At 40.1% G+C, this 27,469-nt stretch overlaps 1 protein-coding gene across 2 annotated transcripts; it reads left to right on the top strand.

Annotated features, from left to right (window-relative positions):
* Nucleotides 1-1,075: 1,075 nt before the first annotated feature.
* On the top strand, nt 1,076-27,469 carry LOC112556342. Of its 2 annotated transcripts, none has more exons than XM_025225241.1 (9): nt 1,076-3,035; nt 3,463-4,112; nt 6,790-7,057; nt 7,896-8,125; nt 9,335-9,554; nt 10,124-11,744; nt 17,368-17,516; nt 17,750-17,833; nt 18,670-27,469. In XM_025225241.1, the coding sequence occupies exons 1-9, from the start codon at nt 1,517-1,519 to the stop codon at nt 18,897-18,899; spliced, it is 4,971 nt and encodes a 1,656-aa protein (XP_025081026.1). In that variant the 5' UTR covers nt 1,076-1,516; the 3' UTR covers nt 18,900-27,469. The 2 variants fall into 2 exon arrangements, with proteins under 2 accessions (XP_025081026.1, XP_025081025.1); XM_025225240.1 differs by having other exon boundaries at nt 10,124-12,314.

Below are 27,469 nucleotides of genomic sequence, written 5' to 3'. Positions count from 1 at the left end.
GTAATCAGGCAATCGGGGCTGGAGGGGGGAGGGATCGGTTGAGGTGGAGATGACGGGTGCTTCAACAGAGGGAACAAAGCTGAAAGGGTAAAAGTAACCCACAGGTCAAAACTCTTAAAAACATTTTTTTGGGTCGATGGGAGGATGTAGCATAATTCAGTGATTTTGCCTTAAAGGATTGCTGATAATGAAGGAAACAACAATGCTTAATGACTGGATGTATACATCTGCTTGTATGTGAGCATGTGAAATGCAAGATGCATAGTAGGTAAATTGCAAGTCTTTATCCTTTCTTAAATGTTAGTGATTTCATTCTTTAATCTTGAGATTTATTTAAGGCAGCACACTGGCATAAAAGTTTTATCTACAGTTTGAAACTGAAGCTCTACAATAAATGTCAAAATAATAAAGGATGATCGTGAATTTTAAATATTCTGCAGCAGTTTTAAGATTTTGTGAAAGTTGCAGTGACTAAAAGGGTGAGGTACTGGTTCCCCTCAAATTTAGAAAGTAGTTAACAGGCAGTTTTTAGCTTTGTTTTGGATTTTTAATACTGGGGATGATCTTTGGTTTATTTGACTGATAGCTGAAAAGAGTTTAATCATGTTTGTGTTATTGATCCGAGCTCACTATAGGATTTCTTTTCCCAGAAATCTGAGTGAATAAACCTTCTCTCTTCCCGTTAAGCTTTCAACACTATAAGTATCACTATTTGTAGAAAGAGATCAGACCCACATCATAACTCCTGCAAGTGGATGTACCTGATCAGAGTCAAAGTTGCTAACAAGTTTAACAGAACTACAACTGTTATTAGTTTGTAACAAAGATGCATACAGTCAAATCTCGCTACTATGCCACACCGCTACTATGCCACTCTCGGTATTATGCCACTTTTGCTCGGTCCCGACAAAATTCAATGCAAAATAAACTTACTATGCCACCACCTACTCTCGCTACTATGCCACTATTGTGTGGGTGTCAAAAGGCACGAGTTGTGAAATTCCGCGCAGTGCTGGATTATTACATGTATATGGTAGTGTGGGACATCGCAGTTAGCTGGGAGGGAACCTAGCACGCACACAGGGAGGGTGGAGGCTGGCGATGGGGGTGGTCGTTGGCCGGGTGACAACCCCGTGACAGAGGGAGAGCGGGAGGGGGTCGACTAGCGACAGGATGCAGGTGCGCGGATGTGTTGGGAGGGGTGGAGGATGAAGAGGTGAGGGGCAGAATGAGAGGAGACAGCGAGCGCAAACGCGGGAACACAGTTTCCAGCAAGAGCGCGAGTGTGTGAGGTCGAGTTTCGCCACAGCCAGCACCATCGACTGGCGTTGGAGTAAAAGCGATTTAGAAGCCACGAAAGTGTTGTGTTGTGGAAAGATTGAGGGAAGAGTACCGCATCTTACCCTGTTACAATTACACTCACGTTCCAGAGGTGAAGCGACGAACTACAGCCCAGCTGCGCACAACATAACTCAATACGCACGCGCATAGTCAGACTGTCAACGTCAAGCACGCGATGTCAGCTCAGAAACGCAAGCGAACCGACTTTACGCTGAAGGAGAAAAAGGAGATCATCGATGCCGCGAAGAAGGAGCCGAATCAGTCCAAGTTGGCCAGGGAGATAAGCAAGAAATGGGGCGTCGAAGTTAAGAGAACCACTGTGAAGGGCATTCTCAGCAAGAAGGATGCAATCGAGGCTGCAATCAAAGCTGGAGTTCCATCGAAACGCAGGAAGTTGACGCAGGCTCACGACCCGAAGCTTGATGAGGGAGTGCTCATGTGGCTGAAGCAAGCAAGAGGACAGAATCTGCCTGTCAGCGGCGGTCTGATCAAGGAGAAGGCGATGAAATTGGCCGAGCTGATGCACATTCCGGACTTCATGGCAAGCGACGGTTGGTTGGACAATTTCAAGAAGCGCCACGGCATCATGTTCAAGACAGTGCAGGGCGAAGCTGGAGCGGTGGATTCGCGATCCTTTCTTGAGTGGCAACAACAGGTTCTCCGACCCTTACTAAGGCAGTTCTCTGCAGACGACGTCTTCAACCTGGTCGAGACTGGACTCTTCTGGCAGCTGCTTCCGAACAAGACTATGGCTTCCAGGGGAGAGAAGTGTACAGGAGGAAAGAAAAGCAAGCAAAGGTTTACTCTTCTAGTTGGGGCAAACATGAGCGGTAGCGAGAAGTTCCCTCTTCTGGTGATTGGCAGTTCCAAGAGACCCTGTGCCTTCAAGAACAAGGAGATCCCGGTCGAGTACAAGGCCAACTCGAAGGCATGGATGACGGCTAAGCTTTTCGAGGAGACGTTGCGTGCGTGGGACGGACGACTCAGCCAACAGGGACGCAGAGTGATGGTTTGTCTCAATAACTTCTCTGGCCACCCTCCCGATCTCCAGCTGAACAACATCCAACTGGTGTTTTTCCCACCCAACACGACAGCCAATTCGCAACCAATGGATCAAGGAATCATAGAGAACCTCAAGCGCCACTACAAGAAGCTCCTGCTTTGCCGCCGACTTGAGGCCTTGGAAGAGGGAAAGGAGTTCAAGTTCCCGTTGCTCGACGCTCTTCACATTGCCCGGCATGCTTGGGAGCAGGTCGGCAAGTCGACGATCAGGAACTGTTTCGTGAAGGCCAAATTCATCGAAGAGGAGATCCAGACAGAGGCACAGGATGTAGAGCTGCTCGAGATCTGGGAAGCTCTGCCTGCCGAGGAAAAGCTGCACGAGAACAAGGAAATCGAGCTGTCTGACTTTCTCAAAGCTGACGAGAGCCTCGCAACTGGCGGGTCTTTCACGATGGAGGAGATTGCGGAGGAGATGCTGTGGAGTGAGGAGCCGGTGGAAAGCGAAGAGGACGAGATCAAGGAGGAAATTGTTCCGATCGAGGAAGACCAGCGCGCTTGGAGCACCGTCCGAAAGGTCTTACCACAGAGAAGCGGGAAGCCTGATGTGATGCAAGCGTGCAATCAACTAGACAACGAGATCCTCCGGAAGAACATGCGCCAGTCGACGACTCTTGACAGCTTTGGACTGACGGGTAACTTGAGCAAATAAAGCCGTTTTTATTAAACCTCGCTACTATGCCACTTTTGTTCGTTCCCGGTAGGTGGCATAGTAGCGAGATTTGACTGTATCACTACGTGTAGAAAGAGATCAGAGCCACATCATAACTTATGCATGTGGATGTGCCTGATCAGAGTCAAAGTTACTAACAAGTTAACTGAACTGCAACTGTTATTAGTTTGTAACAAAGATGCATATTTAATTTTTTATAATTAAGAAAAGCTAACTGCTATTTGTGACATCACAGGAAAACAATCTTGATTAGGGGAGAACCCTGATATTCAAAGGTTTGTGCCACAGTTTCACATTCACAAGGTGTATAACATGTAGTTAGTGGTTAGTTCCTGCCTCTAATTCTGAAATGTGTTCTTTGTTACTATAACATCATGTGTATTTGACAGGTGACTCTGAAGAAGAGCTGAAAATTGGGAAGGTGAAGGGCTGTAAGGATGCTGCGATAGGAGACCCTTCACATTGCACACCACCAGAACATTCTGCTTCCACCGTCACAACTGTGATAGAAGGCTCTTCACAAGATGTACCACCAAAACATTCTGCATTGACTCCAGCGTCTGTTGTAAAGGCCACAACAACAACTACCGCGGTGAGCCCAGGTTTGAGCCAGAGTAATAACTTTGCTGAAGGTGATACAGAGTTAGTCCGGGAAACAGCTAGCAGCAGGGAAGGACAGGCAGAGAGTGAGACTAAAGCCAGTGGATCAGATGTAACACTGGCTTCAAATCAGTCTGTAGGGGGTGCTTCAAACTCTTTGGAGAATGGTTTGGTCAAGCCAGCTAGAAAAAGAGGCAGGCCTCCATCTCTGCATCTTCAGAAATCTGGTTCCAGGCTTCCTCCTCCAGCATCTTCATCTCCACGTAGGCAGAGCTTGCGGCTTCAGAGATCTCGTGGTCCAAGACCAATGACACCAGAAGTAGCCAGGGACAAGATGAGTCACAGAACCTGTCAGTATTGTGGTGTGGTCAAGCCTACTCCAGCTGCTCTTTGCCGCCATATTAGAAAACATACAGGGGAACGTCCTTTTGTCTGCCAAGTAAGTTCCTTGGTTTTCCTCTTATTAATTGTTTGTTTTGTCATTGTCCTTTCTCTGTCTTGAATGTGAAGCTGCTAGAGAGTACTCCCAAAGCTGGGGAAAAGCTATGAGCTTGATGCTTGTATAAAAATGTCTTTAGAGAGGATATAAGTGTTGGCGATGAAAGTTTTTGAGAGAAGAATAGTGAATGATCAAGCCATTTCAATGGGAAAATTAATGAGAAGTTTTAGATGACAAGAAGTAAGGTGATGAGAGAATTGAAGGACAGTAAAATGTGATTTCATGCTTTTTATAATCTCTCCTGTTGAAACCACACTAACAAAAATTATAATTTGTTCAATTGAAACTTTTGAAGTGAAAATGTAGAACAAACAGTGAGGCGTAAGCAGTAATTGGAACATTCCAATGACTATTACTGAAGTTTGTACCTGTGCTTGACAATTATTGTAGGTATTATCAAGTACAGTAAACTTTCCTGCCTTGAGATATGTGTAGTTTTCTACATGTTTTCATGGCATTTTATAAAGCATGCACTTTCTTTATAAAGAACACTTTGTATGACTCACTGTTGTTGTACTCCTATTATTATTTTTTCATTCTTTGTGTGCATCATTGTTGTCATACTCGTGTTATTATTTCATGCTTTGTGTGACTCACTTATTGTTGTACCCTTATTTTCTTTTTTTTAATATAGGGAAGGGGGCTATTAAAATCAACACCTGCCAATAAACAGTAACAGTTTTCTTAAGCTTGGATTAGTGTTTGGCATAGAATTTTTGCCATAGTCATCTCACTCTTCATTGTTGAGTGCACGAGTTGACTTTATGGGCAAACATAACTTCTTGTTGAACAGACCTCTTGTTCCTGCCATGTAATCTGTGTGATAGCATTAATATAACACTGGTTATAATGCTGAACAAATGAGATATTTGGACTGGTAAATTAAAGACATTAAGCGGTTTATTAAAAAGTATGCTTCAATAGCACAAAATCCCAACATGTGGGTTTCTCTCAGCGATTTGTATTCACATTAAAAAATTAACTAAGCACCATATTTGTTTTCAAATATGCTATTTTAAATGATGTTTTGATACAGTCATAGTTAAGCATTGCTTTAACTTGTTCTCCACCAAATGACAATGACAAAACAGGGAAGTGGGATGCTGATTGATAATTTTTGTTAATTTTAGAACACGCTTGATCATATTTAGGTCTACACTAATTTGCATAGATCTTAAATCTGAATCACTATCCAAGTGTATCTAAATATGTTGGGCTAACAAACGTGCCTTGATGGCAATGAATGACATTCAGCAGTTGTTTTTTTAAAAAAGTTACATTTGAATGGTCTGGTACTGTACTTTGTTTTTTTGTCCTCACATTTCTTCATTATATTTTCTTGATATTGGATTCCAGTGCGAACATTAACACTATAATTTTAGAGCAGTTCTAGGCTGAGCTGCCAGTGTGGTCGATTGCAAAGTTTTATCCATTTGAGACATGTCTCCCTGTCACAATACAGTCTGTTAACACCAGCATCTAAGGCAAAGCTGAAATCTACATGAACAGAGTGCAGCTTATGGAGGTGAACAGTTTTAAATACTTGGGAGACACCTTTTCCAAAGCTGTCCCTATCATGATTGCAACATCAACAGCAGCAATGGCCAGTAACTATTACTCTGAGGATCACCAACAGCAGGTTTGCTACCAAGTACAGAGTGTACAAATCCTACCAAATGGTTTTGAGGCAAAGACTGCTGATACAGAGAGGAGAATACATGCATACAAGACCAAGTGCCTGAGGAGGTTGTTCTGATTCTTGAACAGGAATCACAAAAACCAGTGACTTTGTACGGATATCAGCACCCTCATGACACCAGGAACCCCTTCTAGCAACAGCCAAGCTGCACAGGTTTGTCAGGTTTGGCTTGTGGTCTGGCACAACACTGTCTAAAACAGTCCAGCAGGTTACTTTGGAGGGTAGTCAATGTTGAGGTCGACAGATGAAGAGTTGGTTGGCAAACATGAAAGAATTGACTGGTCATTCCATGCGGGTCCTGCTGACCATTTCCTGAATGGCAAGACTTGTCAGCTACAGCTTCTATCCCTGATGATCAAGACTAGTGAAATAGCATAAGTGCTCATCAGTTAGTACCAGTCAAGAAATGAGAGTATGTGTACAGTTTGGGAAATGGTATGATTGTCAGTCATCTGTTCATTTCCCTTTCAGGGTACCCAGAATCAGATTTGCACAAACCGAAGTTCATCTTTTCATCATGATTCGCTCAGTTTTCATAAACGTATAGCTGCTATACACATTTCATCCAAGGTCACACAGTAACTATTCCTGCAAAAAATGTCTCCATTGGACTGCTCAGAGTCACGATTTGATTTGAAATGTCACAACAAAAGGCAGAAAATCTAACAGTTGACTACTCCTGTAAAGTGATCATATTCGTATGTGCTTATGCAACAACAGCATGTGAGACTTCATATTGAGTGAATTAGTGCATAGCATTTGGAGATCTGTGAAATATCTTTTATTTATCTACCTCCTAATTGGTAGTAAAGTAAACTCCAGTAAACTTCACTGGCTTGGATGGTATCAGTCATATGTAAACTATGAAAGTTTCTTACAGGCTTTGTGCTTATTATTTATTTTCTTATGTTGATATAGGTGTGTAACAAGCGCTACAAGGCTAAGCGCAGTTTGCATCTGCATCAGTTGTCGCATCACCAGGAACTTTTTGAACATGATGCTGCCCTAGACCCCAGCAGCTTTGCAAGTGCTGCTGTCTCACCAAGTACAACTAATCTACTTCGGGAAACCCTGGAAACACGAAGGCTGGCCCGTCTTACTGAAAGCCATGATCCTCACTCAGAGCTGATTTTGGATGTCATGGCATTAGATTCAGATAGTAGTCCACAGGAAATGACAGCTTATAGTGAGTGCTTTTCAGACAATTGTTTTCAGTGACATTTTTCAGTGTTGGTAAAGTCTGTATTTTCAGTCTGCATTTTCACTTTAAAACAGAAATGCAGTGATTTCATTAATGAATGATTATTACATCATGTCAGATGCAGTACATGACAACCAGCAATTGTTCCTAAGAATAAATGATGACAAGATGATTTTGAATTTTAGGCATTTCAACACATTAACAGCAGGAAAAGTGAGTTTGTACATATGCCTGTATTCATGAATTAAGGGTTGCGTGCAGCAGTCCATACTTGAAGTAGAAGTGTCATGATCTTATTGGTTGCATTACATTATTTTTTCTAATATCTTTTATGCGTTCTGTTACAGCATGTTATTAGCTGGCTGAACTACCATTCTGTTTTCCTGTGTTTAAACACTTTCATCTGTGAATTTTTTGCTAACTTAACACTTAATAGGGCAATACTGTTTTGGTTGTGCAATAAAGAAGTGTGAAAAGATGAGATTTAGAAATTAAACAGAAAACTATAGCAAAGTTAACTTGTTAGACTGGAAGTTTAAGAAAGAATCATTAAGGTAATTGAGCTTTCTCTTAACTCTTGGATTGTCAAAAGATTTGCAGCCAAAAGAACAAACCTATTTTTCATGGGAACTTGATAATTACATAAGGTAGCATTGCACTTTCAGCCATTGCTTTTGGATAAGTTAAACTTGCAGTATTAGTGGCACAAAAGAATCCTGGTCAGCTAGCATTTGAATAACAACATATTTTTAGCAAGCCTGATGCAAGTTTTAAATAGCATTGTTCTTAAAAATTTTAAGGTATGAGTTTCTTGATTTTGCAGAAAATGGTTCTTTGCAAAGTAAGTGTAACCTTGTTAATGGAGAATCACAGACATCAGCAGATATTGAAGGTAACATGAAGACAGCTGAAGGGGAGGATGCAGAAGAAGAAGAAAGCCTGGAAGATCTAAGTAAACGGAGCTGTCCTTACTGTTTCAAGGTGTGTCCCAAACCATCAGACCTCAAACGGCACTTGATGGTTCATACTGGCGAACGTCCCTTCAGATGTCAGGTAAGGAGAGTACCAAAAGTTGATAGCTTACATATATAAAACTTATGTTTACTGCTGTGTGACTGCCTCCATAAAGGGAGTTCATTCACTCATCCCTTGGCTGATACTGGTTGTTAGGATCAACACATGAATAGATGTGGCAGCTGGTGAGACATACCACTCAAACCTGTCTTGAGTGGTGATGAGTAAGCCTTCACAGAATTACGAGACCACTTCTTCACTTTTGTAAGCCAATTTTTCCCCTGACCACTTTGACATCGACTTCCTACCACAGTACCTTGAAGGACAGTTAGAGTGTCAAGACAGGTTATATGGCTGAACACTTCCAGCTTAAGCTGCTTCAGTGTTGCAAATTGGGGTTCCTGGTGTCTTGTGAGTATGGTGAATGTACTTCATACAAAGTCATTGATTTTGTTTTCTGGGCGAGATCCAAAGTATCCTCCTCAGGCATTCGCACAAGCAGAATCTTTGTTTCATATTAGTACAGCAGGATTGGTACTATGAAAAACTTGATGTTATAGCTGCAACAGATCTCATCCAGCCTGCTTATTGCTACTGTCGCCATGTGATCCTGACCTGGGTGTCTGCCATGGAGTTGCTATCTTTGGAGTGAGTGGCTCCAAAGTACTTAAAGTGTCTACCTCTTCAAGCTACACTTTGTTCATGTAGATCATTTTGCCATTGCTAGTGACCACAACTTCGCTCTTGTCAGTGCTGGTCTCCATTCTATTTGAATTTGAACTGTCTGTTGGTAAGGTCCTGCAGTTTGCTGTTGGTGCCTGCTATTAGATTGATGTTATCTTTAAAACAAATTGCATATCAGCCTCACAGTAATGGAAATGGAAGTGTGATGGTTGTGGAGGGTTTCTTGCTTGATGTTCTGGTAAAAATGGTGACTGAGCAGGCAGTGAAGTACATGAGTTTGTAGGATCAGCTGTGACAAGATCTTCTGAGATTGTAGGTCTTTCAAGAAGTTCATCTCATTTAAGATCTTATGTTTGGCATATTGGTTGTCAGTTTCAGTGGCAAAATGTCTTGATTGAGCTAAAACAGAATTACACAAACTGACCGGAATTTGACAGAAATTCAGACTATTAATCTATGACTCATTCGAATTAATTTGTTCTTCTATGTACTTTAGTCTAGAGATAAGCATGTATAGTGTACATAATAAAATTCTTATATAAGGGGACCTTTGTTTTTGCACAGGTGTGTCACAAATGTTTCAAGCAGAAAGGCAGCTTGCTTTACCACCAGAAAGCTGCTCATGACCTCAATGTTGAGCTTAGCCAAGGGCTGGAAGAGCGCTATCTGCGTCTCAAAACACGCTCAGCCATGCGTAGCCTGGCAGCATTGGATGGTCTAAATCATTCTGGAATGGATGGCTTTGTACCGTTCAGCCATAGTAGCCAAGATGGCTTATTTGCAGGTGTGTTGCATGATCATCGTTATGCCTCCAGATTCATTTGCTGTACCATTGTTCACTAGACTACATTTGTCTTTTAAAGTTCAGGAATCAAAAAGTAACATGTCTCTTTAAATGGGTTGTTTTGGTTGTTGTCTAAATAAAACTTGCAAGTCCTTAGCTATAGTGAAGCATAGTTGCATTGGTAATTTAAAAGAATTCTTTGAGGTCTGGTAAATGTTGTACATAATGAATTTTGTTGAGGAGACTGCATTTGATCAAGTTGAAATAACACTGGAGGATACTGCATATTGTTATTCAGTATCTCACTACCTGTGCTGGTTCACCTGTGTGTGTATTTGTCAACTATATGTCATGGTGCTTCTGCAATAGTTAATCATTGTCTCATTTCCTGATAAGTCAGCCCATTCTACTGATTACACTTCTCAATTCAGTTACTGTCTACATTTCTTATTACTGATGTTTTGTATGTTTCTTATTAAAGGTAACGTCTTTGTTGCATTGCAGTTGTGGGATGTTAAAAGACTGTCTTATTATGGATGTTAATAATTATTCCATTTATTTTATTGCAGCTGCTGACTGCTCAGGTGAGAGTCTTGATGCAGATAGTGGGGGAAAGCATTTTCCCTATCACTTTCCTGCCAGACATCATGCCAACAGTGTTGCTGGCTCGACAATTTTAGATAAATATCAAGACTTTTATTTTCAAAATTCAAAACTGAAAAATGGCCTACTGGAGGAAGAAGCAGGCCAGGGAACTAAGATAGTTGAAATAGAGATATTAAATACTAAGGATGTGAAGCAACACAGACGTCAACGACTCCTAGTGACCAAGCAGACTCTGCTTATGTCAAGACTGGATGGAGTTTGTCTGAGCACTGGCCGTGAAGCAACTGTCTTCAAATGCTGTATATGTGGCAAAGTGTTTGTGTCACTTGCTCAGACTCACTCCCACATCTCATCACACTTTGACCTTGCAGGGATGACTTTTGACTGCCATCTCTGTAGTGCAGTTTTTATGTGCAAATCAGAACTAACTGAGCACCTGCAAGTACAGCATGGTGATGAAGTGAAGGTCAAGGACAATAACAATGATAGCAGTGGATATCATCATAACTATTACTTCGAAGAAGAGATTGCTCGTGAGTATCAGAGGACCAGAAAACATTTTGCAGGATTTGATGACCATAACAATAACAATGACAAACTCAGGGACAATGAAAGAGCAGCAGAACCCCATGAAGAAGATGGTGATGATGGGGACCTTCCTTTGTTTCATTCTCCTGGCATCATGGTAGGATCACATGAAGATAAGGGTGAGCTGGATGACCACATGCGGGCCTTTCCTTCCCACTGCTGCGTGGTCTGTCGGAAAGGATTTACCAGCCAGTATTTGCTGCAGCGTCACATGCTTCTCCACTTCCAGCAGGCTGTCACTCATGCAGGATTTGCCACTGCAGTTAGTACAAATGGGCTTCACCGGGATCTTCTGACTGACAGACTGGAAGCTGTTTTGGGCTTAGGCGGCACAGAGAAAGGAGGAGGAGAGGAGGATGGTAGTGGTGGTGGTCAGGAGGTGGCCAAGGAGCACGAGGAAGAAAAGATTATCAGTCATGACCAGACTATGGAAAGTGACACAGCAAAGAGATCTCAGTCATGCAGAGATGAATGTCCAGTGGATTTATTGGAGAATGAGGATATTAGGGATGATGTCATGGTAGTTATACCTTCAGACCCAGATGTAGATAATGTGGAGATGTCAGAATTCCCCGTTGTGGATGACGATTCTGAGTGTCCTGACCTTGCAAGTCAGGAGAGAGAGACAGAGATCCGCAGTGCACCAAAGCGATCACTCTTGCCTTATAGAACAGCGGGGCCTGCGTCAAAGTCACGGCGCAAATCTTCGCTGCCTACCCGCCTTGACTACAAAACCAGACCCATGGCCACCAGCAGCTGTGGACCACCACCTGTTTCACCGCCATCTTCTCCTCTGTCTTCCTCAGCTAGGTCACCACTTTTGTCAGCACATGTACACATGGGAGCTTCAGCCGAGGCCATAGACTTTGTGCCAGATGGACACCCGTCATCAACACCCTCCCCTCATTTGTCGTGTCCATCGGATGAAGACACGTGGCTTGGTAGAGAGCGAGGAAGTGGAATCAAGGAAGACTCCCTGTTGGCCAAACAAACCAAGTATGTTAAGTCTTTGCATGCATCCTACAGTCATGCTGGTTTCCTTGGCAATGGCTTCCCTTCCCCATCCCCACTGACTGTGGATGCTGGTCTTGTGGGTCCCTTTGCCAGTCCTTCATTGCCAGGGCAACAGCCAGTAAGTGTGCAGGTGCCAACAGCTGCCTCCACTTCCCTCCTGGGCATCTCTTCCCCTCCTTCTACCCAGACCTTGACCAACAGGGCAGATGAGGAAGAACAAGCAGAGAATTTGTCGCTCTCTTCGGGTAATCGTATATCCCCTTCCAGTCCTCCTCTTTCTTCATCACATTCACCAGCCTCTGCCTTGCCCTCATCTGATGAGCAGGAAGGTCTAGTAGGGTACCCACGTGTGCTCTGGCTTCCATCTGCAGGATCCAAGTCCAACCACGGCAGCCCCTCCCCTCCCAACCTTTCCCTAACACATCCCTCAAACAGCTCTGCCAGTGGGAAACGCATGCAGCCTGTTTGGCACACGCTGTCCAGTGATGATCTCCGTAATGCACCGAACACCGATGGCCGCAAGGTCACTTCTTTATCTCGCACACATTCCAGGTAGGATCAGAGAGTCACCTCCCTTGTTAGTCATCACACATAGTCCGTCGCGTGATTAACGTGGTGCAGGAAAAACGTGGTAGAGCAGCTTGCGTTTAGCCCCCCCCTGTAATCTCAGGCCAGAAGAAAGGCTCAGAATGATCAGTAAGCAGCAAACATCATGTTGCAGGTATGTCTTCAGTCAAATGCTCATTTTTGTCATGCAGTTTGGAGAATGCTGTTCACTGTTGAAAAGTAACCCATTGTTGCATGAAAAATGACCAAACCTCTTAAAGTTTGCAGCTGGTATGTGGTCTAGACAGCAGTCTGCCATAAACTGTTGCATGCGGCATCTATTTTGGTTTCTCCCTTTTCTATCAAATTTTTGCTCTGTAAAACTTGAGTGTACCCACTTTTTGATTTTTGATTTGATTTTCCTATAAAGTAAGAGGCAAGAAGACGTAAAGCTTGTTGTTGTTATGGTAGATTAGATCCTTGACTGTTGCTGATGCCAGTTTGTTCCTGCCACATGGGAATCACAGATCAGTCATACTCCCCATTACTCTCCAGTGTCATTCCATTGTCCATCACAGCCATTGTGTAGATGCACCTGCATGAACAGTTTGGGTTTCACACATTTTGTTACCTGTGTGTTTGTCATATACCTCAGCTTTTGTATTCACTCTTTCTTCCCCCACTGATGCTCTATGTGGGTGGGTGGGTGTGTGCACACATGCATGCATGTCTGTGTGTGTGTTCTTCAAAGTTGACTGCTTGTTGTGTGGGTTTAATTTTTTTTTTTCTGCCTTTGAGTTTGTGCACATGTTTGTCTGATTTTTATTTTAAAGGACTTGTAACAAAGGCAAAAGTACTAACCATTTTAATTTAAAACATGCACGTGTAGTATTTCTGTGCAATTTACTGAAGTATGGTTCAAACCTGGATTTGTTTTCAAAGCTTTTACACAAAGAACAAGAAAGGAGCCAAGATTTACTGGAGTGATATTGGGTTGATAGAGGCAGCACAGTTTGGTTATAAGATCTGCTTATCAGTGCTAGACATAAAGCCAGTCACAGCATTTGCTTTAAAAACTGCAGTAGATGAACTCATTCTAATTTAAATTTTTCAGCTAATTAATAAACTAAAAAAGATTTGTAGATTAACATTATTTTTTAATAGAGAGATGGAAACCTCCTTGAAGCAGGTATAGCATACAAGCACTATTAAGTCCTCACTAGACTGTTTATACAAGAGGTCTTCCTTGGGCTGGAGGTTCTGGTTGCATTTTATGCCCTTGAAAGAATCATTGGTTGTGGGTTTATGTGCTGTCTCTTGCACACAAAATTTTCACTGGATGTGGCACCTGTTACAAGTGGGGTTCACCTCAGCCATGCAAAGCTCTGTTGATTTGCTCTTCTAGGATTGGCTAAAAAGAAAAAAACAAGGAAGAAATCCCAGGTCTACTGAAGTTCATTTAATAAATTTGTTACTCCTTTTGAGTATCTTTTGACAGGTTTTATTTTGTTCTGAATATAGATTTGACCATTTTCTAGTTTCAGAACAGAAATTTACGAGATTTAAGATTCTTTATTAATCTGTCATCCTCTAGGGGGCCGGGGGGCCTTTGACAACGCGTCACACCATTGTGAAGCAGTTCATCTTTTTGCCCTTAAAAAATTCTTAGATGTAGATGGGCACACCCCTAACAATTTAGTATATGGTTAACTACACTGTTACCCAATAATTGTGAATTCAGTTTGTAGATGTATTAGCTGTTGGTTAAAAATCACTAGAATGAACAGTGATAGACTGCCCCAAAAAGTATATAAGATGTTGCACGATTTAGATGGTAGGGGTAAAACAAATTAGGTATCTATTATTAAAATGAAACTTTTTTCCTTTGGATTTGGTTTTTTCTGGATAAATCAAGGTGTTGAAATAAAAATATTTGTATTAAAGAGTTGAACGAAAGATTACTTGCGTGTAGGTGGCAGGACTGGGTTAATCATACTAGCAGTAGGGACAGATTCTCTTTTTACTGTACATATGGCATGTTGAACAGCATTAAAACTTATTTATCGATGAATTTAAATGGACGTTTCAAGTATTGCTGTTCATTATCATTGGCATAACACATTCTACTGTACATAATGTGCACTTTATATAAAGTAACTGAAGAAGATAAAGTATATTTTTGTATTATGCTGCAAAGCTTACTGGCACCTTCGAGTTAGATATTTACATAGGAGATTTTGTACTCTGCCAAACTTATCAAAACTTTGTTTATTGTTAGCATCAGCAAACAAAAGTACCATAAACAATTTGTCATTTTATCTTTTTTATACATTTGAAGTTGGAAACAGTCTTGCTATAGAAGGATTTAAAGATTCGACAGCTATGTGTGGTAACTGCATATCTTCTTTTCCTAGTCAGCTAAAGCATTATTAAAATTAAAGCACATAAACACATCCAAACAAAGGATACATTTTTCTCGTGATGTTTCTACCCCTCTCATTCTTACATAGGTCACAGGTGCAGGCACATATTTATATCTTCATTGCTCTCACATACACATTCTATTAATTCTTCTAGGTCACCATCCTCAGTAATAACACACAAGAGAATATAGTACCCCAAGTAGTACTACTGAAGATGTGTTGTCTTGTGCATGCTGTTTCTGTTTCCTTAATGTTTGAAGCAGTCAGGATTGTTTTCAACATTATTAGAGTAGCAGACATTAGTACTTTAACTTTATGTATTGTGGTGCCTTAAGTGACATTTTGATTATGGAAGATTTTATTTGTGATTATTTTTCTCTAGCTGCATAACACTGTGTAATGATTAGACGACAACATTTGGATGGATAGAAGACACAGTCTCCTAATCATTTTTTTAAATAAAAAATCTTTTACTCCAGATTTTTCTCTGATTTTAATTCTGACAAATCCTGAAGGTTAATTCAAATCAGACATGAAATTAAACTCAAGCTTAAAGGCATATTAACAAAACATAATGCTGTCAGTAGTTTGTTATAAAAATATTTCTATGGAAAACTGTAATAATAATCAAAAGGAGTTTTTTTGTATTTTTAAAAAAAAAGAAAGAAAGAAAAACTAGTTTCGCTTTCAAGGGCATTTTTTAACAGTTCATTTCTGGTGATTATACATACTAAAGTCATCAAACCATTTTGTAGAACATCTCACATTCTTAATGCACTGGGGCGGTAGTTATGAAGCGAGGGCAAGTCGTTGCCCTGAGGCAACATGGGAACTTGAGGAAAAATACCTTTGTTTCCAAAATTATAAAGCAATGTTCAGACCCTATAGATGTTGCTTTGCCTGTGGAGCCTTAGTTATAAAGCAGTAGCAAAGGTGCACTGGGATAAAGAAACACGAAGCAGTATCCAAGGGATCTGGATACTGCTCTATAATTTTGGTAACGACATTTTTCCCCAGTGACTTGCCCTCATTTCATAACTACAGCCCCTTTAGAATGTATAATTATCCATAGATTTTGAGTAGCTATGAAAATAAACTTTTCCTTTAATCAAGAACCTATTTCATTTAATTCAGTGGATAATAGGCTAATCTCTTAAAATATTGTGATTCTTTGTAATTGTTAACAAATCAATATATTTTTGTTAATTGTGCATGTGATGTGTAGTAGCATAGGCTCAGCCATGAGACAGATTGGGTGCATGAAGCAAATAAGGTTTTGTTTCGTGAGCAGAGTAAATGATATTTGGTTTTATACCTGGCTTTTTGTTGCTAATGTCACACATGCAGTGTTGTGCTCTTATAGAAGCATCGTGAACTAGCACTGCTTAGTGTTGCAATGGAGAAGCATTGAGTTGTAAATATTTCAAAATCCATAATGCAGAACTGCTTGTCTGAGAGATTTCAATACTACTGCAATCAAAGTCTGTTTCTGCTTTCCACTGAAGGTGTATAATCCATCCTTCTAGGCTTACCGAAATAGTTTGAGTTATAATCTCCATATTACTAACATAAAATGAACTCTCTGACTCCATTGTTTAGATTTTTTTATGCGAAGCACCTGTTAATAGGAGTGCAAAGTTGCTTTAGATGCTGAGTTGGCTTAAGCATCAACCAGTTAACCAGTTCACCAACTCTTTTATCCATACTAGTAATGAATTGTTGATGACTACCTATTTTTGAACTTGGAGGGGTACTTAGTATTACAAAAATGAATTCATAGTAATAAGTTTATAAAAATACTGGACTGGCAGTTGAGTGCCATGGGCACGGCAATGCTGCTTTTCATTCCTACATGAAAGTGGGAAGTTGCTGTAGCAACTCCACTTTTTACCTGCTAAGGTGGCTGGGTTGTGTATTTGCTGATGGTGTTGGGACCTGCACACTTAATGTTGGTCTATTGGCATTTGTGTTTACACCCATAACTCCTTTCTATCTTCTCCGTCTTTGCCCAAGTCATTGTGTATTGCACATGTCACCAGTCATCAAAATCATCTTTGTTTTTAGCAATTCATAACCACAAATCATTTAAAAAAATATTATTTATATCTATGTTGCTGAAACAATATATAAAAAGGTTTTGTAGTGTTTTCATGTATAGGATATTTTTTCACAATATTGGTATTTAGATTACAGTGAGTTCCTCATGGTAAGTTCCAAGAAATTGTATATCAAGTGTTTTACTTTTCTTATTTATTCAGTTCTACAGATATGACAGAAGTGATAGGTGTGTAGTTTTTTGCGATAATCAGTTTGTGTGGAAAAGAATAGCTCTGTTTCTTTATTTCACCAATGAAAAATGTTTCAGTTAGGATGGTTAAGGCATTTTTAATTCAGGGAAGTTGAGAAAATCTCTGAACAGTTTGTTAGCATGTCTAAAGAAGCCTTAAAGGCATGGAATTAAAAATGAAATAAGACGTGACATTTTACTAGAACTCATTTGTTAAGCTCCATTAAAGGGTTACTATGCTTGCACATTATGGATAAAGGTATAGATGTTAAGTTACAAGCATCATGATTGAGGCTGAAGGTTTTAGCTTACCGAGTCATTCTATTGAGCACTGTGTTTGTGGCATCAGGCTCTATGTAGTGAACCAGCCAGTCGACAGAGAGCGTCTTTGCAAGCCAACCATCTTGCCTGATGGACGGACTGTGTTCCGCTGCATATTTTGCCGAAAGGATTTCCTTTCATACTCTGATATCAACAGGCACATGGACTTCCATGAAGGTCAGAATCATTGCAGGAAGGGTTGGGAAAGACATTGTACATGCTTATATGTGCATGTCCATGTATGTCTGCTTGTGTGATGGAGCATTCACTCATGCATGATGGCAACAGAAAGTAACTTGGCTTTGAAATGACAGGGATTGTGCAGTTTTGTTTCATTGGTAACCATTATCTACAGAGAGCCATTATTTAATTGTGAAAACCTTATTGGAATCTTGTCATTTTGTTTCCAGACATTCGACCCTACAAGTGCAACTTCTGCGATTACTATGCAAGGACCAACAGCCAGCTGAAGGTCCACATGATGAGACATCAAGGTGAGTAAACAGTGGTTGTACAATCTTCCATTAGTGGGGGCGGCGTGTGTGTGGGGGTGATATTTAAACACTTCTTACTAATCATTGCATCAGTATGCTTTCATTGGTGTGCCATGAAATTACAGTTTAATAAAATTGCAGTTTATTCTTATAGAAATTTGTTCTTTGCTTATTTACCATAATGTACTTCATTTCTCTATTTGAAGCTCAAAAGCATTGGTATTACCGTAATTGAACAATTCTGTGCTATGACACCAAAATGTTTGTCATAATTCACATTAAATTAATCAAAATAAATGTGAAAAAAACATGATTAACACCAATATAGAGCATTTGTGCATCTATAACTTATTTCTTTGAGCACAAAGGGTTTACTGTATGTTCTTGTAAATCTGGGTGAATAAGGGCCATTGAGTGATTTGAAAATCATGGGAAGTGTCTAGACAACAACAGAAAAACCCAAGTCACAAAATTAAAAGAATTTTTTTCATACACCGTCCATCAAAATTCAAAATATACTTTAAAGATTGTACCTAGAAGTCTTTTCCTCTTGTATAAAACCACAAAAAGATCTGAAGCCAGTAACAGCTTTAAGAAAGATATACAAAAAAGTAAATCTGGGAAGGGGGCATAGTGTGTAAATGAAATCAATAGCAGAGATTTAAATAGCAGAATAGTCCTTAGTGTAACAGCAGTATCTTACCTTGAGCTGCCTTCTTACCAGGGGAAAGCTGCAATCTGACACAGTCCTATGTTGTCATTGTGTCATACCAAAGTGCATGTAGTAATGCTGCAATTTACATTGGGGCTAATTATGTCAAATGTGATTCTTTCAGGCATTCGGGAATTCTGCTGCAAACTTTGCAACTATAAAGGTGTGACACAATCAGATCTGAATCGCCATATGAAATCTCAGATTCATTTGCTCAAGTCTCGCAATGAATGCTGCCGTTGTGGTGAAGGTTTTGTGACCGCTAAAAATCTGGAGAAACATGTGACCAGCATTTGTACAGGAAAACACAAAATGGATGTAGAGTACGAAGCCATGTCAAGGGAGGTCACATAAGGCGAAAAAGAAAATTGCCATTTCTAGTATTTTTGAGGGGAAAGTGTAGGGCTGCTGATGAGGATGCCATGGATATCATGATGTCAGGATTCAGAGGAAGAAAAGTAAATGAGAGTAAATGCAGAAAGGGGCACGAGAAAGGTGAGATATTTGAGGCAGTAGAAGATGGTTGTTATGGCAGCATTTAAAGAAAATCTTGTTTTTGTTTTTTGTTTTTTTTGTTTTTTTTTTGTTTTGGTTTTTTGGCCTTGTGAAAGTATATTTGGTGAAGCAGTGAAAGAAGTGATTTCTTGAGCAGAATTACATGGATACTAAGGTAGCATTAGGGCTGTTTTGCCAGTCTTATGTCACCTTACGTTACCTGAACATCAGGTATCTTACTATTTGACTGTTTAGGTGGAAGATTTTTAAAAAATATTTATGAGGAGCCACAACTCTTTGGGGATCACAGGATGTGAAGATTTCAATCTAGCTGTTTAGTAACACATATCAGTGTGCAGTGGATCTGTTTCCTTGGAAGACCTTGGTTGATGGCAATGATAATACGCTGTACCCAGGGTATTTACTGCCTAATAATTGTTGCTTTTGTGTCAGTGAGCAGTACCCAAAGGTTGCCTGTCAGCTAAAATCAATAGCTGGTGTGAGTATGTCAGTATGATATGGGGGGTTGAGTGAGAGATTCTTAGGAGTGGACTCAGAAAAGGACACAGCGTTGAAAGTTGTTTATTGTAGTCCTTTTCTTTTATCTTGCTGACGATGTTACACGTATTAGAATGCTGTAAAGGAAAATTGCATGCGAGAGATCATATACCATTTTTGTATTTTAAAATATTTTTACTTTCCTCTTGCCTGAAAGGGCATTTGCACCCATGTGCATGCATATGTGTATATGGAATGTGTAAGTGGTTAGCGATGTTCAAACTATTTTCAGTGTACTTAAAGGGCATGCTTATTATATCTTGAGGCAAATGAGATGGGGCTACAAGATCCTGAAATCAGTTTTGCAGATTTCAGAACCAAAGAAGTCTTTCACAGGATTGTTAACTGAATCCACAAGAAAAATAAAAAAATACAGAAGTTGTGATGAGTGTGGACCAGCGTGAAGGAGTTTAGCCTGCGGGAGTTTACAGATCATTTTGAATAGTAAAGAGGGATCAATGATTAGAAGAACGGAGATGCATATTCTTCAGATTGTTTTCTGATTTAAAGCAGCTTGGAAATAAAACACTTACAATCTGGACTTTAATGAACATATAAACTAATGATACAAATTTTCATTTATGATTGGTTTCTTTAATACAGTGTAGGGCTATTAAATCGTGGTCAAGTAATCTGCAAATTAAGCCGTGCAAAATGTTTGAATCCCAATTTTTTGACACTAGGGATCATACGGACCTGGAATGGCCTCTCAAACACTCGAGACAGGTGTTGACAGCTGTCATTTTGGCTTTTCGAATGTCCGTGATTGACATGCTATGCACTATCATGGATTAAATACTTAAATGCTGGCTTACAACTTCAAAGAGGTATTTATAGAAGATTAGTCTTTTATTTTTCAATAAACATTAAAATAACTTAAAATGAAATTCAAATATTAATCTGTTTTATCCGTCAGCATTATGGAGGCCACCATTGTAACTGATTCATACCTTACGATGCTACAAAGTTAAGAGATACAATTTTGATCAAAAAATTAATTTTTTTCATTATTGTAATTTATGAATTAGCAAAAAAATATTTAAGCCGCAGTTAAGCAGTTTTGACCCCAATCACTGCAGCTTAATGGCCCTACACTATGCATTTTGGGTTGCCTTCTCATCAGAATTCAAATTTGGGGGCTACACTTGTAGCATATCAAACAAGTGTGTCTTCTTATGTTTTAATTTAAAGAAACTAATATTCAGAAAACTAACCACCTCATAGTTTTTGTATGTATATTCTTACAGGAATAACAAATGTTAAAAGTTAGTGGACTCTTATCTGATTATATTTTGAATGTTATTTTTTTCCTTTTTTTTTTTTTTTTTTTTACATGGATATTCATGTGTTTTGAAGTGTAAATTGGGTTCTAAATGGTTACATACATAGCTAAAGCTACATTTAAACATAAGACTCCTCCTAGTACCTGGGCAGTTTGGTGGCATAACGATTAGCACCTGTCACCAATACGGTGAATGTTGGCTGTCTGGGGTTCAGCTCTTGTTGTGGGCATGCTGGCTGTTTTCTGCATGTGGCATCTGTTTACAGGGCTGGCTGCCTTATGGTGATGTAGCCTTAGTTACTGGCTCAGTGTAAAACACCAATCTTCCTCTCTCCTAATGCCTGTAGTGTATTCCTTGGGCCACTCACATGTAACTGTCAGATACTTCTTGTTACCAAGATTGTGCATGATGTAAGGTAGAATGTTTATTTTAGGTTTTGTGAATCGCTTTGCTATTGGCCAGTTGGCTGAGAGTTTAATATTTTTTCAGGGATATGTGTGCTTTGTTTGTCCAAAAGAAGTAATCTTTCTAACCCTTTTCTTTTGAGACATACTTGTGGACTCGTGGGAGAGAGTATAATCTTTGTAATTTGCTAACAATTTGAAATAGTAAAAAGCAAACATGTTTTTCGCAATACCTGTGATTTTAAATGGAAGAGAAATTTAAAAGAAAGCATTTCAGGAAAGATTGAAAGTGAAAAATGGGGAAGTGGATTGCTGAAGGGTTAGAACAAAGGTCTGTTTATTCTATGTCCATATGGCACAGGAAATTCCCCAGTCAACCCAGCTATTGGCAATGACCACAAAAGTCTGTTGAGTGATGAGATCGTCACCACCATCTCAAAAATCGGTCCCCCCTCTCCCAAACCCTCCAAAAAAAAAAAAAATGAAGTCTCTAACATCTCATGCGGCCCTATGCTCCTTGAGGAGTAACAAGGAATAAACTAAATATCTCACTCCTTAAACAACCTAAAAATAGGAAGACATTACCTTTTTAAAATGAAAACTAGATTTTAAGACCACCACCACTCTGTTCTTTTTATTTGTTGCCATTGTGGAACTGTTTTGTAGTCTCCTTTGTTCTCCCCTTCTCCCTTAGAAAGCATGTTCCAAAGATGAGTAATGTAAAGAAATATATTGATCTTTGTCAATGAATTTTTTAAAATATTCTAAGAGCTAATTAACTATCAAAGTTGTTTATTGTGAAAGTGCTAGTACTTAATTATATAATATTTTTTTTTAGCAACTAAATATGTGCTTGGTCATTTGGCTTGTACAAAAGTACGTTTTAGTCAGCAGTATGCATAGTAATAGATTTACTTTTGTCAAAAGAAGCGGTCTCTATAATTTCTTTTTTGAAGACTTCTTTTGCAAACAAAAGTGTACATTACAAGGAAAAAGTGTACATTACCAGAAAATCACTGCAGATGCTGCCATAAAATTGACTTAGCAATAATACCACACTTTGTATACAGACTACTTTTACAAGCATATGTGTTTCAGGTATAGTCCTTGGCAAAATAAATCAAAATATTGGCTTTCAGCTGATTTACCTAGTGTAAATGGTCATGTAAATCACTGCCTACTGCCCATTTAAAAGGCTATGTGTCATATTTTTTATAAAGATTATAACACTGGCACATTTTTCTGTCAGTGATGTTTGTAAAATGTGTATAAATAACTTAGTGACAGAAACTTACTACATTTTAAAAAGCTGTGCTTTGCTGTTTTGCAGCAACATAACATTCAGGCTAGAATATCATTAATCGTGATGCTAATGATTTTTTTTTTTTTAAGGCGCAGAGAGATGCAGATTTTTGCTTCACTGAATTAGTAGCTGCATCACCCAGAGGGGCACACTGGGGGTTGGTTGGGGGTTTGGAAAGAAAACTTGTATATTGTAAAGCTTCATTAAGTTTTTGAGAACTTTTATGTATGAAATGATTGTTGTGCATGTTGATGTCCACACCGAACTGGTATTATTTTGATAATTTCATACCGGACTCATTGTGAAGCTAGTAATAGTAGTGGTTGTCACAAAATCTCTTTCAGCATCATCATCTGTGCTACTTTAACCACCAATTATATTACTTCACATTTTATGGTAATTGTTAGCCTGCATTACTTTTTGTACAACGAACAAATTTGTTCTTTCGAGCATGTCTGTAGCAAATGAATTGGTGACTGAATTGTGCTTTGAAAAATATTCTAGACTTGTATGCCCATTGTTTATTTTTTGCAATGAACATTCTGCTAGCCCAGGGTTTCATTGTATTTTGTTGGTTTCTTTCACATTTCCACACAGATTATCTTTATACTGTTCTGGTGAAGACACAGGCATACACACTCAAAACACATGGTCAATTGCATGCACATACACAGAGGCTCATATTTTGTAGAAATGGCTTCATTAGTTTGAAAATGAAAATGTAACTACTAGCATGTTAGTCTTTAGATACAGTATTTTCTTTTCAGTTTTAATTAGTAACCACATTAACATATATATTTCTTAGTGGGCCATATGTCATTCACAGGACTTTTTTTTTTTTCTTTTACCTGTGATTATTATCATTATTAACTACCTCTGAAAACTTGTGTGCAAAAAATAGAGATTTAGTATTACTGATTCATATTATTTTGGATGAAAACTGCGTGTTAAATGCCGAAGAAGTGGCAGTGTCACAGAACTGGGAATATGAAGATTTGAACTATGTAAATCTCTTTAAGTATGTGTGGAAAGATTGTCAATATTCTCAGAGAAATGAAAGTTATGTTCACTTTCAGAACCAAGGACTAACTGTGGAGCTATAAAGCTTCAAACACAGCAGGGGGCAGTGACAAGGATTGTATATATGAAAGCAACAGGCATTTTTCCTGCTGCCATGTCAACTTAATCTTTTTGGGTTTGCTGCTGTATGCTGGGTGGGAAGATCACAGCACAGCCTTTTACTCTTGTTGTGTTAGGATGCAGAAATCAAGTTGCAGACCTGACCTCACTTAAGGTGCATGCTTTTCAGTGTACGAATTCCTTTCTACATAGTAGTGTGGTGCATCAGCTTTGCTCATTTTAAGTGTGAGATGAAGCCTCCTCATCCCTGCTTTCTCAGGGAGCTTGGGCTCAGGGAAAGGCCATGTCGGTTTGTTGGTGTCCAGAGCTGTCTGGGATTGTTGTTCCAGGTGAAGCTGGCTGAGGTTTGATTGCGTGGTGTTGCACGCTTATTTCTGTTTCTACAACAGAGCAGGGAGCAGGTCAAGGGCTGTTGTGTACCTAGACATGCTTGGGCAAACTGATGAACTCCAGAAATGTAAATACATGTGTGGAAGAGATTTCTATCTTCGGGCCCCTATTCTCCAAAAGCAGGGAACCGTCACTTATCAACTCTTGCTAGCATCGTCGCCTTGCTGGCTGCATGTACAGGAAAGAACTGTGAAGTCCCCCATTTGTGATATTTGTTGCTAGTGGTTGACTGTGATTTGAATGTTGTTGCATGTGAGAGATGAGGTGTGGTTCAAATATTATTGCATGTAACAGCGGGGTGTGGTTTGAATGTTATTGCATGTGAGAGAGGGGTGTGGCATCATTTTTGAGACCATGGGTATTGTGATCTTTATCGATAGCATTTCGAGACCAGTGATTCAAACGCAGTCGTTGTAGACTTTTTAAGAACTACTTGTCAGTATTTGAGAGATTTCTGTGAGCTGTACTTAACCGCTTAACCGCTTAGATTTTTTCCCGCCCGATATGCCAGGTTGCTGTGTGTGCAGTCTTTCCTGTTCAGCCTTTCCTGCCCTCCCACTTATTTGCAGTTCACCTGGCCTCTATAGGTCTCTGCCATGAAGAGCGCCAACATTAAGTAAAGCGTCGGACTTGTATTATCTGTGTCGGGCTTAGTCAGGTAGAGGTCAACAACTTTATACTTTATTCTTTTATCACGTGATCGCGTGTCAGTTATTGCTACAGATGTGTAGGGTGCATTTCCTCTCTTTAGATGTCTTTCGAGCATCAGCATTGCAGGAGGAGAAAAGGGTGGCTGAGATGAGTGTAGTATAGTGACCCATGTCTTGAACGCCACATCTTGCCACTAAGATTTGCTGTAGATGCTATTGGCTTTTCTTCAGTTTCAGACCATAACTTTTCTCAAAGACATGTAGCCGCGCATGAAATCTGGCTTTAAGAGTGAGCTCTACAGGGCTTCTGCTAAGGCTAAATTCTTTGGGGTCCCAGGGACCCCTTCAGATTTTTAAGGGGCCCCTGTTCCTCGCCCAAATTTGAATGGGACCCCATTGACGAAAACTGAAGGGGTCCTCCGAACTTTTAATGTGTACTGTACGTAATTTTTTGCGTAAGCAGAAGTCCTGCTCTAGAAGTCTTATTGGAAATCGTCTCAAGCTACGTATTGTCTGGAATCACGATTTAAGCTGGGGTTGCTGGAATCAGCATTAAAGTATTGTCTGAAGAAAGGAATTGTTAGCTACAAGCACCGGGTGTTTATTTGTGAAGACCCTTTTCGCTTCGCACCAAAGGTCAACAATCGCTGAAGTCTTGAGCAATTTTGCTTCTCCGTGATTTTGCGACGTCTTAAAATGTATTCCTTGTTTCCTCTGAGGCTAATTACTGTGATTTTATTTTTGAAACCATGGTGAAAGTAGATGTGACCAACGTCATGGAAACGCGAGGGACTGCAAGTTGCATTTGCTCGTCGGCTCCGTGTGATCGCTTCTCACCTCTAGCTTTGAGTCGTCGTTGTCCTGGCAAGACAGGTTTCTTCTTGAGCCACGTAGCCTGTTCACCTAACCTCTCTTGATGGGACAACTGCTTTTTGTCATTTGGATAGGGCTGTTTTCCCCCTTTCTTGTATCATCTAAGTTATGAATCATGATGGAAGAAATGTGGCAGTGTACGATTCCCTTAGCTGTACTGGCAGTGACAATACGTCAGACGTTTTGTTTTTGAACATTTTGCTTGGCGCGGGACGGGCAGATCCTGCGGCCGTTGTGTTAGCTATTCTGTTACACAACAAGGGCTGTTGTGGCATTTTAAAACTGTGCTTGTTTAAACATTTTTTAACAGTGAACAGCTGGAACTACTGAGGGCAGTCCGGTATGATCGCGTTTTATTGGTTGTGTAAAAAGGCATCTCTGTGGCAGAACTTTTGTAAATAATTGCTGATCAGTAGTTCCCATAAATTGTCGCGAGCACCACATGATACCTGTAATCCACGAACTGCATCGGGCAGACTGCTACACAGTAACCATTCCTGTCGTAGTGATAGAAGACGTAATGGTGATATTCAAGAGGCATGTCGATTTTCTGTGTTACGTTTTACTATTACAATATTTTGCTGATGTAGTGGTTTTATTTCAATTTACCAAAGTTTATTGTGTTTAAAAAAAAATGAAGATTTATCATCGGATGTTAAAGTGATAATGAAGGCAAGTGCGTTCTGATAAAAAAAAATTTGGCAAATCAGTATTGTGACAATTGTTATTAGCAAGTCTTACAACAAAACTTTTTCAAATCTCTCCATCTGCTAGCCGCTGAACCGTACGGCAAAGAAACAAACAAAAAAGGGGAAAAAAAAGCGAAACCTGGCAAGACTGTGTTACACCCGTTTAACAAATGAGTAACGGGTAAGGAGACGTAAATTTTAACATTTTGACGTTAACAGAGGGAACAAGGGGGAGAGGTCAATAGTCGTTCACTTCGAACCCGCGTTTCTTCGGAGGAGAGAGTAGGGCGAGTGACGTTATGGACATTGAGATTTGTGACGTCGCAGGTTAGTGTGACACGGCCATGTCGGCCCCCAACCGGTTTCCAGTCTTGTCAGGACGTGGCGCCCCTCCTTCCTCGGCGTTGTATAGTTGCGAGGCTGTCGGACATCATTGTCGAGTCTGTCATCCACATGCAAGCCAAGTCTCATGACCTCTTGGGTATCGTGAAAGAAGCATCACTGAGAGAGGAGGTCGATTTGGCCGGCCGGTAAGTGAGATAAAAGATAAGTTACGGACGTGAATTCTTCAGTCTCCATGTACCGACGGCACTGGGTCTGTGCTGCGCCTGCCGTCGGCGAGCTTGGCCGCGGGTGGAAGTCTCGTTGTTTAGGTGGCCATTCCATTCCATGAGTACTTGGTGCTCTTTGATCGAGCAGGTAATGTGTCGTATGCTAGAGGACAGCCAGAGGCTTGTCTCTCGCCTTGTCCTATTCCCCCTCATTATTTGAATTTTTTTTTATTGTTTTGTTTTCCGTCTGCATTCGTACTTCTATTTAGAGAAAATATTTTTATCGTCGCGTCTGCTCGTTTCAGTTAAAAACTGTACCATGCTTTTGAACGTGCATTAAGAACCACTCTTATTTTAGAAGTGCTTGTTAAAAACAAATGTTGACTTTTTTTGTTGTTGTTTTCCAATGTACCAAGATTATTTTGTACTCGGCAAAACTTGTTATCCCACTCCCACCTTCCATGTAAAACGGCCAGTGTTGGTGTGGCCGCTAAGCGCTGTATTTTGTACAAAGTACTACCTCTGGTACTGTCACACCGTCTTACCCGCAGTACTGAAACTTTAGATCCAGTAAAGCAGTAAACCTGA

The sequence above is a fragment of the Pomacea canaliculata genome, linkage group LG2, assembly GCF_003073045.1.
Source record: "Pomacea canaliculata isolate SZHN2017 linkage group LG2, ASM307304v1, whole genome shotgun sequence".
In the NCBI taxonomy this organism is placed as follows: domain Eukaryota; kingdom Metazoa; phylum Mollusca; class Gastropoda; order Architaenioglossa; family Ampullariidae; genus Pomacea; species Pomacea canaliculata.
Note: the sequence above shows the minus strand (reverse complement) of the source record. Positions and strands in the feature narration are given on the sequence as shown.

What these genes read in the sequence shown, in the direction of transcription:
- LOC112556342 (XM_025225240.1), top strand. Translation starts at nt 1,517, where the DNA reads ATGTCAGCTCAGAAACGCAAGCGAACCGACTTTACGCTGAAGGAGAAA. An exon ending in CCAAGATGGCTTATTTGCAG is followed by an intron (nt 9,555 to 10,123) that starts GTGTGTTGCATG and finishes ATTTTATTGCAG; the next exon opens with CTGCTGACTGCTCAGGTGAG. An exon ending in TTATCTCGCACACATTCCAG is followed by an intron (nt 12,315 to 17,367) that starts GTAGGATCAGAG and finishes TTGTGGCATCAG; the next exon opens with GCTCTATGTAGTGAACCAGC.